The sequence below is a fragment of the Aphelocoma coerulescens genome, chromosome 1, assembly GCF_041296385.1.
Source record: "Aphelocoma coerulescens isolate FSJ_1873_10779 chromosome 1, UR_Acoe_1.0, whole genome shotgun sequence".
NCBI lineage: Eukaryota > Metazoa > Chordata > Aves > Passeriformes > Corvidae > Aphelocoma > Aphelocoma coerulescens.
The window spans coordinates 103,719,687-103,731,868 of NC_091013.1; the positions used below are offsets into that span (position 1 = coordinate 103,719,687).

At 42.1% G+C, this 12,182-nt stretch overlaps 1 protein-coding gene across 1 annotated transcript; it reads right to left on the reverse strand.

The window, feature by feature from the left end:
- Positions 1-136: 136 nt before the first annotated feature.
- On the reverse strand, positions 137-11,952 carry SH2D1B (SH2 domain containing 1B). The gene is made up of 4 exons (XM_069022469.1): positions 11,568-11,952; positions 8,238-8,301; positions 5,783-5,951; positions 137-2,503 (listed from the first exon to the last, which is right to left on the reverse strand). Exons 1-4 carry the CDS (start codon positions 11,705-11,707, stop codon positions 2,463-2,465), a joined length of 414 nt encoding a protein of 137 aa, XP_068878570.1. The 5' UTR covers positions 11,708-11,952; the 3' UTR covers positions 137-2,462.
- Between the last annotated feature and the right edge of the window lie 230 nt (positions 11,953-12,182).

The window sequence follows — 12,182 nt, forward strand, 5'->3', positions numbered from 1 at the left end:
CCCTGCCTCGCCTTCTTCCTGCCTTTCTAGTCCCCATTATCCTTTTCACTCCTTCTGCGGAGGACTTAACCCACACGCTTGCCTGTGGTTCCCTGACCTCTCCGGCAGGAAAGGGAAGCCTTGGCGGCGTCATGGCGATGGGGGGGATCGAACCCGCGACCCGGCCGCTCGGCCGTCCACACAGCGACCCCTGCAGGCCGCTGCGGGCACAGCGCCCGCTCCCGCTGCCTGCGCTGCAACAGGAATCCTTTCCTCGTGCCCCTTCAGCTGGAGCGCCCCGAGACACCGGGATCATGCCCTTCTTGGACCATGTTCTTCCTTACATCATGTGCTCGAACCTTTAAGTGTCCAAGAGGTACAAGAGGTTCCGCCCCCTCACTGCTCAACCCCCCGACATGGACGCGCACGCACTCACCCACCCACCTTTCGGATGTCGGCAAGTAGATGCTGCTGCGTGAAGCTTTTGAACATGTCTTCTCAACTTGTGCACGGATTGTTTTCTGCCATATTAGGCCTGCAAATATGTGTAGGAACGTCTACATTTGCCTCATTTTCCTATACTATTAATAAGACAAACATTGCTGTAAAGCACAGGCGAGTAATGTGAATGTAATGTAAATGTCATTGTGTCTCTTTTTCCTCTTTTAAGTCCTTGATCCTTCTTGTGTCCCCTCCTTCACATGACTGCCGCAAGGGAACGCTGGCGAAGTGACGGGCGTGGGCGTGGAGTCACCCTCAGTACTGGATGCCACACCAGGAGCTGCAGCCACCACGACTGTTGTAAATCCGAGTCCAAAACACGCTGTCAAGTGCCAGCTGAAAGGCACCACAGCCCGGCCCTTGTCCCCTGCTCGGCCATCAGAGTCACTCGGTAGGCACCGTGAGGCACAGGCAGGGATTCCTTGTCACTCGGCCTTTTCCCAAGGCTGAACATCAGTGTGACTGAGTGAGCACCTGGAAGACTGCTGAGACTGTTCATTTCAGAAAAACTCCAGTGTTGTGCTCTGTTAAGGACCATGCTGCTGTAGGTGGGGTGTCTCAGCACAGCAGTTCCTCAGTCTGGTACCTGTGATAATCTGCTATCAGACAGGCTGCTCGATTCTGCAGATAAAGAATCTTATGTGCTTCTACAGAGCAAGGGCTGGGATGTTTATGTCCCATTGTACCATTTTTCATGGACAGCTACTTTCTTTTCAATTAATGAAGTTTTGGATACATATTTTAGTACTTCTTGTCATTGCTCGGGTTAATTAATAGCTTCATTTTTTGTGTCTCCTTCATGCTACATATATTAGTTGAGCCTGGAGCCAAAAACTCTGCAGCAGTGTTAAATTCATAATGAACTCCAAAGCACTGAAAGGTCTAAAATTCCTTTGACAAATAATGGTGAGAGAAACATAAGAGAAAAAAAATCTAACTAGTATTACCCATTAAAATACATAAATAATTTGTGAAGGGTCTTAAACACACAACCAATACAAATGTCTTCCTCAGTCTCAAATGGTGAGGGAGTCTGTAGTAGTGACTGGCAGACTCAGGACATACATTCCAGTTCTGGCTGTGTGGAGGTTGCAGGCTACCTTCAGAACTAAAGTATTTATTAAATATTTAAAACTAGGGGTAATATTAAAGCAAATTCTTACATTAAAAAAAAACAAAACAACAAAAGACATACACATAATAAAGAACTAAAGGCAGTAGCAGATGAAATGGAGTAAGCATTCCCATATGTACAGAATCTATTAAAAACAGGATGTGTTCATGCTGACATGCATATAGAACTTGCACTACTTTTGTAAGCTGCCAGAACCATTTCTCAGCATTAAAAGTATTTCAAACCATTTTCATCTGGTTGATTACTTTTTTATGGTATGGATTTAACACAGCTTTTTTGTTTTAATTTGCATTATTCAAACTACAGACTACTAGTATTCCTTGACACTGCTGAAATACTATCCACTCCTCCAGCAATAAGGTAACTTGAATCATGTGCAAAATAACAAGAGTTTGGAGGTTTTAAAGCATCTTATGATGCCAATAATTTTGTCATATATTTTTATCAATTCTGCCATTAATCACTGCTTTATCCCCATTCATTTGATGTATTTATATTGCTGCTTTCTAACAGAATGTTCTCTCTAGGAGTCAACATCTTGGACAATTTGCTGGCTAAAAACCACCAAAGACACGTACATGGACACAAGATACCTTTCCCCATAGGTACATGTGTATGTTATGTGTCTGTAACAAAAAGTAATTCTTTCATTGCTGAGCAAAAATGCACAATAGCTTGTACTGGATCTACTACTAGAAAATACAGCTACTCTGACAGTCTGCAAAAGGAGGAGGCTAATTCCAGATCCAGAGCAGAGGACACCCAGCTGGAAGCTCTCTCTGGCTGAGGCACTGCACTGAGGCACATCTTGGAACGGCAGCTTCCCAAACTGTCAGGTGCAGATCCTTCAGGGTAAGACAGTGACATAATCATCGCTGTCATCAGCTTCTGTAAAGTAATCAGTACAAACAAAAAAAGGTGTCATTGCAAGGGGCTCTTCTGAAAGGCCATGGGAAGCAGCACGGCCTGTGGCAGGGCAGTATCAGTAATTCAGTTTGGTTTTTCAATGTTCTCTCTGCTATTGCAGGGCCAACATTTAGGCCCCCTGTCCTATCAACTGGATTCTGCAGGAACACACCTGGAGGCAAAGCCTGCATTGCCTTTTCTGAGCCAGCAAGCACTTTTGTAAACAGTTGCATCCACGAGACACCCTCCTTCCTGAGAAACAGTCAAATGTTGGAAATCATCCATTCTTGGTAGATCAGATCAATAGCTAAGATACCTGTGACTCGCATAACACATCCCTTCTTCTGTAAATAAATACCCAAGAGAAAAGTTCTCATCCCAACTAAAGGAGGAGAGCCTGAAAAACCCCGTTCTCTCTTACACTTTGTCAGATTGGTTACAGTTTTTGAGAAGCCAGGGAAAAGGCAGAAATTCAATGCTGTGGACTCAAAGCTCCACTATGGAAACCTGCTGCTCTTCAAGCAGCTGCCCTTAGAAAAGCTGTTCCTAGGCTAGAAAACAAAGCTCAAATATCTCCAACCCCCAGGATTGTGACCCCAGTCCCTTGAGGTGTTCCACTGGTTGTGCTGGAGCACTCAGTCCCATATGTGCAGCAAAGCCAGCTGCTGGTGGCACATGAGGGATGGTACAGGGAAATAGGGTGCTTGCTTTAGGGAGCACTGCTGTGCTTTGGGCAGTGCCAGAGAGAGCCATCATGATATTAACATAAGCCCCCTCTGTGGGCATGTAATAATGCAGTCTGAGAGGGAAGTTTGGAATGCTGTATAAATGAAATTTAAATCAAAATTTAATAAAAACAATTCCAAAGTATTTTGATTATTTATAAAAAGCCTCCATTTTTATGGAAGACCACATGTATTTTGCCATTGAAATGAAAGGGTTTGTTTTCTTCCCTGTGAGTCCAGATGAGGATGGACTTTTCTAGAAAAAAATTTTTTTTTTCTAGAAAAATTCCTATTGCAGGACCAAAAATAAAATACTTATTACACCTGATTCTTCCTAAAAACATACCCATGCTACTGCAGTATTTTCCATCTCCCTGGAACAGCAATGATAAAATACCAGAAAAACATTTTTAGAGCAAATGTGGCATATTTGCCTTGTGATACAGGTGACAAGGTAATGTTGAGACATGGGAAATATATTTCTGCGACTTCCCCTCAGCAAGGTTGCTGAGGCTCTGGCCCCAAAACTGCAACTTCGTGCACGCAGTGCTGAGGGAGCTCGGCCAGAGCGGTTGCACTGCTCTTGTGTGTGAAACCCCAGCGACTGCAGCACAGAGGGGCTGCCTGTCAGAGACAGAAATAGTTCATGCCTCAAACACTGATATAAAGTTTTGTTCATTGTAACAACAACTGTATAAAGAAGCTACAACTAAAGAAGCCTCCCTGAAGATGCCTGACTGGAACTTTGGACTGTAAGTCAAACTACTAAGATTAGATAAAGGGAAAACCCGTTCTTCAATCACCTGAAACAAACAAGTAAACAAGGAAAAGAATGTGAGCCAAACCCAGCAGCCGTGCTAAGAATCATCTCTGGCTCGTTTCAGGGTGGGGGAGGCCATAGCCCATAGACCCATTTGCTGGGAGCAGGTTTGCACAGATTTCCCCCCCAGCCAGGTAGGGGGAGGAAGTTTTGGTGTGTCATAACCTCTGCTCAAGGGCAGTGAACCCATCATCCCTTACAAAACTGGCTATGGAATCCCCACGCCGGGAAGGCTACATCCATGGGACATTCACGTGAGAGGCAACTAAGGGGATGCCTTAATATATCAAAGGCCCCTCGAAGTGCTCCCAGAGTCATTCCTGAGGCCTTGCACCGAAGGACTGCACGTGATTCAACAAAGCCAGAGTCTGATGTAAAAGCCAGTGGCAAACACTCCCCTGCCCAGGGAGGTCCCTGGGTTTTTCTACCCAGCCTGAACTATATTAACCCATCGGATTCTATGCTTTTTGAGGGGACCTTCACCACCAAGACCAGCTGGAGAGGATCAGTGGAGCATCATTGGGATCCATGGAGGGGTGATATTTTCTGTTTCCTCCACCTCTTTCTCAGATTTCTTTCTCTTCTTTTTACTCTCCATTTTCTCTCTCTCCGTCTCATATTTACTATCAGATAAAACCCATACTGTTGTCCCTGGCATAAGGTCTCATTTACACCTTAATTTGGGCAGAGGCATTTCTAAGAACTTTAATAACCGGATCATAACACCACTGTGCTGAGCTGCTGTTGGGCATGAGATGCAAATCACAGGGGCAGGGTGGAGACTCCAAGGTTTTATTTCCATTATGATACCTGTACTTAATGAAAGGATTTCCCTTGCTCACGCTGTGGCTCTTGGCACACTCTGCCAGAGGTCATGGGACACTTTCAGGGTTATTTGGCAGCCCATGACCTGATGGATGCAGCAGCTGAGTGTTGTACAGCAGGAACATGAAGAACGACATCCAGAGGTGTGTGAGGGATGCCAGCAAGTTACCAACAGGATCTGCAGTCATCCTTCTCAAAACACGGATGTAAGGATGACATGGGGCTAAACAACACAGTCTAAAGCTTTATGAGAACATCTGTCTTTATTGTATCCATTTGCATAATTCTGTCAGGTAGAAGCATCATACCCTTGTCCTACACCTGGGATTCGTGAGCATAAATTAGCAGAAGGGCAATGAAAGGCTGAACTCTGGTTCCAAAGCTGTGATCCTGAGAACAAGGCTATATGCTTGTTATCAATTAGTCATATTTGAATACAATTCACAAGCTGGCTTGCTTGCTCACCCATCTTAGAATTAACTGAGTAAAGTTTTGATATAAAAATATCTTAGAACCTGGGCAATGAATGTAAAGGACACCCTCAATCTCCAGTGAAGTGCAAGAGCCTGGTACCTTGGCAGACGCTCACTGGGTAAAACTGGTTCTCAGTCTTCTCCAGCCTCAATGACCGAGACAATGACACCCATGACCGAGACAGCTGTAGGCAGCTTTTTTCATCACTGTCTATCTCTAGCGATCTTAATTTGTTCATTTGTAGTGGGTGAGGGTAAGTAACCTGTGAGCTAAGAATAACCATTTCAGTGGACATAAGAGAGATGGGAGGATGTAAAACTCAAGTCCATGCAAGAGGACATTTAGCAAGTATTCACCACAAACCTGTCAATGCCGTCATCTTGAAAAAACCCACAAAGGCAGAGCTAAATTTCTTACCATCATAAATGTTGTCTCTTCCTGACTTGATCCTCTGGCTTCTTTGCAAAGCCTTTGGTTTCTTCACTGGGTAGCGGAGATTTGTTATCAGTCCTTGATTTGGCTTTTCAAAAGCATATATTAAGTCCTTTAATGTTTTGAACGTCCTCTCTGGAACACCTTCAGAAGTCTGTAAGGAAAGGATAGCAAAATGTTTTTGCAAGTGCCCTTCACATGGAGTCCCCTAAATGAAAAGAATGATAGGTTCTTTATTATTTACCAAGGAGCTGTTTTGTAAACAGATTTGGTGACAGAATATTGCACTGCCCTTAAAACATAAGGGACACCTGTTTGGAGGCATGGCTATGGCACTAAAAGTAACCTCCATCACCATATTTTTTTTCAAAAAGAGCATCAGTTTAAATTATTGGTGTAGATGCATGCTGCAGCAACCCACTACAGCAGAGTGTTGAAGAGCAACAGCATTACACACTGCGCTCTGGTCTGAAAGCATAAGTTTAGGGATAACATATTTAGTTCTTACTTAAAATGTTGTCTTTAAATAAGTAGGTGACAAACAGAACCCAAAAATTTTACAAAATATCAGCATTGGCAAGCAAAGAACATGTGCAAAAAACTGCTTTTTAAGTGTGGGTTCATACAACAGGACTGAACTTCTGCAGCTCAGCCCTGCAGGGATCTGTGCATGGACTTTACAGTGCTGTGACTTCAGGGCAGTGACAGACAGTGAGCAGCCTACCAGTATTCATTGAAAGAGAACAGGCCTTTGGTTTCACTTCATCTGCTAGCCAGCAAAGAAACATGTATTTATTTTCTTTGGTTTTCTGCATCCTTCATCTTCCATTCAGCCCTGCATGGACTGGGTGCCAATGCCTCTGTGTACTGGGTCTGGCTGGGATGAGTTAACCTTCTTCATAGCAGCCTACATAGTGCTGTGCTTTGAATTTGTGACTAAAACAGTGCTGATAAGGCTGCCGCTGAACAGTGCTCATGTAGCCTCGAGGTTGTCTTTTTCTTGAACTTGGCTCCCCTGGGGAGTAGGCTGGGGTTGTGCAGGATGCTGGCTATCCCATTGCACCCCATCTGACACTGTACTCAGCAAAAAAAGCTCAGGGAAAGGGAGGACGTTTGTGGTTATGTGTGTGCTGAGGCCTCGCTTTCCAGGATGTGGCTAAACATCTGCCTCCCAATGGGAAGGAGTTGCTAAACTCCTTTGCTTTGCTTGTGTGCACAACTTTGCTTTACCTGTTTACCCATTAAACTGCATTTTATCTGGTCAAGGAGTTCCCTCACTTTTGCTCTTTTTGTTGTCTTTCCCCCACCCTGTCCTGCGAAGGAGAGAGGGAGTGAGCATCTGTGGGGGTGCTTAGCTGGTTGGGGCCAGCCTACTGCATTCTAGAAAGCTCATGGCTTTCTCTTGGCCTTTAAAAAAACCCAAACCACCTCTCCTCCACCATCAATGTATTATTTCAATCAATTATTTTAGTAAGCCAAAATAATCTGAATTAATTTCTTTAATAACTGAACTCTTCTTTCACATTATCGGCAAAACTTTGTAAGGAAAAATGGGTTTGAAAAACCACAAAGTGTCTGAGTTATTATTACCTGCTGACAGGAATGACAGCATAACCCCAGCAGAGTGGCTAAGGTCCAAACCAGAATTTTTTTTATCAACAAACCGTTCTTCTTCATGGGAAATTGTGTCTTTCGTACTTAGTAAAAACCACTAGTAAGCAATAAATTATCAGCATATGAGAGCTTGGAGTGTCCTTTATGGAGTGATTTCCTCATTCCACTTAATGGTGCTTAATATTGCAGTCCTCTTGGCTGTCCTACTACAAGCAGGGGAGTGAGTTTACAGGTGTCCTTTCACATTGCCTGGGGATTTGATTGATGCATTAGTCTCTCCTGCACTTGTTTTTCTTGAATAAGCAGCATTATTTGGCATCATCAGTTCAGATGCCCCACAATCATACAGAATTATACATTCTTTAAATCAAAAATATCATTGCAATATCCCAGATCCCTATGAGATGCTGCATGCAATGGCAGCGCTTTCAAGTAGAAAAAGCTAATTAGGAACAGGAGAAAGTAACAAAAGTAATAGTTTTTTCATCAGTGCTATAAAAAAGAAATGGTCAAATCAGAAAGCAGCTGGTTAATAAATAACAGAGCCACTTAGATTATAAGGAAATTCTACAAACACAAGAGCTAATTTTGAGCTCATAGATAACAAAAATTGAGTAGAGAGCAAAGTTGGAAATATTTTCTATGGTATTGTGTTTATGGATTTAAAAAAAAAAAATCTATGATCTGTCAAATTATCATGGACTAAAATGACCATAGATTAAAATGATCATTGATCATAGATGAATCTAAGAACTCTTAATCTATGATTTTTAAAAAATCTATGATTGTTAATGCAGTCTTTAGAGATGTAATGAGAGTTACTCACCTCTATTCTAAAATATCCTTGGTGTTCCCTGAAGATTCGGTAAGTGTAGATAAGGTCCTCAAAGCTGTGAAAAATGTTGCATACATAATACATCACATTAACAAAGTGGACATATGTGCAAACACTATTAAAGACATGAGAAGTTGTGCAGTAAAATTGAATGAGGCAAAGAAAGAAAAGCAAAACAGAAGAGAGCCTAGAGATTACAAAATGAGTGAAGGTTTAATATCTTGAAATACAAGATTACTCTAACCACAGGTTTCAAAGAACTTATGAACTAAACCTAACACAGGCCTTTTATGAGCATAATTTGATTCCACAGACATCACCTCCTGTCATCTCTCTCTTATCTTCCTCATGTGTGATACCTCCCTGAACTTCATTTTGCATTTCTATCACAAGAAGGCAGTTGAATTATTGGAGAGGTGTTGGCAGAAAATGGCCTCCAGTCACCAGCACCCAGAAAATGACTACATGGCTCCTACTTCTAAGAATAATATTCCTCCTTTGCATTTCCCAGGGTTTTAGTTATTGTTTTTTTTGATAATATGAAAGTGTTTGAACACTGAGGCTACTGATGTATTTGGATATATTTTGTCACAGAAATAAAAGGTACCACAGTAGCAGCAATTTGGGAGGTGGAGATTGTGACCATGATCAAAAAAGGTAGCAGAGCTGCAAGAAAAAGTACATCACAAATAAGTGGGAAGGTTGGGGAGACAGGGGAGCAGCATCTGAAAGCAAGTTTTTTTTAACTTTAACTTTTTTAACTTTAACTCCTGTTCCTCAGGAGGACTTCAGCTGTACCTATGTGGCTATGTGAAGTGAACTGTCATGAGAGGGAGAATCTTGGGGCAAAAACGTGGCTCAGGGGCCTTGCACAAAAATGAAGGGTTACTCTGAAAATAAACTACTTTGTTCTGCAAAAAAAGTTACTGTGAATTGAGATCAGTATAAGGCTTCCAGTTATAACAGATTTATTTTAATTCAAAGAGTGGTATCACAGGGACGCATATTTTGGTTTTTGCCTTCTTGAGATACCTGTGGAAATCTACATATTCCTTGCTGAAGAGTACTTTTTATCAATGTGAGTGCTCATTCTTTGCACAGAGACAGAAAAGTGATAAAAAGAAATACCAGGAACTGATCATTTTTGATACTTGCCCTTTACTGATCAACTAGATTTTAAAACGTTATTGTCTGGATATTATTCAGCTACTATAATTTTTATTTAATGAACATGAAACTACCATTAAAATGGAAACTTCTGTTTCCACATTAACTACTAAATGCTTACCAAGGGCTAGTAATAGGGTACAAACTAGGTGCTTGGAAGAAAAGTGAGGTGGGAGGGAGAATGGCCTGTTGAACAATAAGAACAGTAGCAAGAACAGTAGGTTCTGTGAGAAGTGAGGCACTGTGAGAGACCTGGGATAATTTTGGATGAAAGAGACAGTGTGCTGTGGAGGAAGGTGTATCAGCAGAGCCGTGCACCACGCCTGATTAGAGGAGAGATGCATTTGAACTGGTCCCACCATTCTGCGCCCCAGGTCCTCCATGGGAGTGCACTCCCCCGCAAATCCCAATAAAAAAGGACAAAAGAGGTTGTTTGTTTGCTGTAGCAAGTGGATCAGTATCTCTGCCCGCGGATCAGTTAATTTGAGAAGGGTTTATCAGTTTGCACATCAACCATCTTAGGTGCTAAACAAGGTGTTAAGACGCAATTCTAATTCAAAAGTTGCCTTGAAACATCACAAAGAGGTTCAGTGTTGATTGCTCCCAGTTTTAGGGCAGTTTTCCTCTGCCTAGTGAACCATTCAGTCTTTGAGACAATTCTCAGCCACTACAATACCATCCCATGTGCTGTCAGAACACAAGCATTGCTCTGACCTGTGCAACCACTGCTGCCGCCCTTGCAGTTTAACTATGGCATTTGTTCATGTCGGAGTTATAGTCAAATCCACTAAACACTTCAGGTTTTATCAGCGTTTAACGCTACAAACCCACAGAGGCAAACTGGAAGTCACATCATTTTTCATATGCCTGAACAGAATATTGTGGCAGACAGATGTGACAGGCCAAAGCATGTCTGCAAGGTATCAGAAGGCAAATTTGCTTTGCCCTTAAAACAAAAAAGAGACGATGGAAGGGAAAGCATCCGTGCTGGTGTGGCACAAAGCTTAACCCAGGTTCTAACTAACATTGTCGTTCTTCCTCTGTCTCAGGTGCCCCATTTGTCCCTTCTGACAGGGTATGCATGCGCATTCCCTCCCATCTCCCTGCCCTCCCCTCACCCCCTGCATTGCCTCATTCCACATCATACTGAAAGCAGGTTCCTGTAGCTCCCTTGCCGAGGGCTCTGTTCCCCCCCCCACACTTGCTATTTCTCTTCTCCTTGTATTGTCATTTTGCAGACCTCCTTTCTTTTACCCACCAACCCAGTAGTACTCCATTTCTCTCTCTCTTTTTCTCCCTTCTCCATTGATTTGTTTCATAAGAAATGGATTTTTAGTGATTGATAAAAACATCTTCTCGTATTTTTTAATTAATTAGATGTGTTTAAAAGTTTTCATGTCATACTCAAACGTATGCTCAACAAATGTCAAACCTCATAGGTTCAAACAAAGACTTGGATTCTAATTTTTAAACTTTGAATGCATTATGAACAGTTCAATTATATATGAAAAGTGCAAAAAGGGAAATAAAAGTGCTATTCACTACAGAAAAAGAAAATAATAAAATTTTAATTGTAGTAATTAAAGCTAAGGTCTAGAAATAGCAGTTTTCTATGCCCATCCTGTCTGTGGATTTGTCATATGAATTCAAACAGAACTTTTTAATTTTCAGTCTCAGCCTATGTTCTTATATCAGGTAAAATTCCTTTGAAACACGAGGCTGAGCTTTCATCAGACAGAAATTCTATAAAGAAGGAAGGAAGTGTTTTGTAACACGCCATGAGACTTTTCAGTGTCTCAACAGTGCTAAAATGCTGTTTACTCATCATTACAGAGGCAGTTACTTTGAGTAGGGTTCTTAACATGTTTTGGCAGGCTGAGCTATTTTCTCTGGGCTCCCCTTATTGTTTGGAGAGAGAGACCAGCATCAACAGATTATAGTTCATTTATCATATGTTACACAAAATGTTTTTTTGCAAATGCCACCCTCTCACTTATAAAGGAAACCTAAAGCAACCAGCACTACTTGAATACATATACACACTCCCTTGGAGGCTGTTAATATCAGGGAAGAACTATGAATGTTAGAGAAGATGATTATTGCCTTTGGATCCAACTGACAACTCATAAAAAAAATCAGTGTTAGGGTACTTACAAAACACAGAGACACAAGGCTCCTTCCACACTCTCACTCTCCCGTATTAAATAGCTGCCATTCTTTTTCTTCTTGCTCAGCAGCTCTTCACAGGTTCTCCTTGTTATCTTTCCATGAAAAAATGGGAATGAGAGCTCCATGGATAAAAGAAAACAAGGTCTCTTGCCTTTCAAAGCAATTCTAGAGCAAATCAGAAGCCTGGCATGAAAAGAAGACTTATTCCAAAAGCAGCTTCCTGCAGACACCTGAAGTTGGAGGTGCCAAGGACATGCAGTCGTTTCTCTGTGTTGTTTACTGAACTGTCCCCTGTGAGGTGGGTTAGCTCTGCAGCTTGACAGCTCATGAGCTCTGTGGAGGCAGGAAAGGCTTGTTCTGCACTGGTCACAGTCCACATCAAAAAGGAAGAGACTTTTGTCACATTATATCAGCAGACGTTTGGTTTGTGTATCACACCTCTAAGCTATGTTGACACTGAGTTATCTTTGTAAGATAACTCAGTAAGATAACTTTTATGTTTAAAGTGGCTCAAAGCCCTGCAAGTAGAGTCCTATGCTTCAGGAATAAGCCAGGACTATATAGGGGAGGATAGGGTTATCTAAAAGCACTCTTGACTTT

Excerpts from the sequence above, each read along its gene's own strand:
- SH2D1B (XM_069022469.1), bottom strand. The coding sequence starts at position 11,707 with ATGGAGCTCTCATTCCCATTTTTTCATGGAAAGATAACAAGGAGAACC. Across the intron at positions 5,952-8,237 it reads AAGGATATTTTAGAATAGAG|ACTTCTGAAGGTGTTCCAGA; the intron begins GTGAGTAACTCT and ends CTTTCCTTACAG. Across the intron at positions 2,504-5,782 it reads AAGAGACAACATTTATGATG|AAGCTGATGACAGCGATGAT; the intron begins GTAAGAAATTTA and ends ATTACTTTACAG.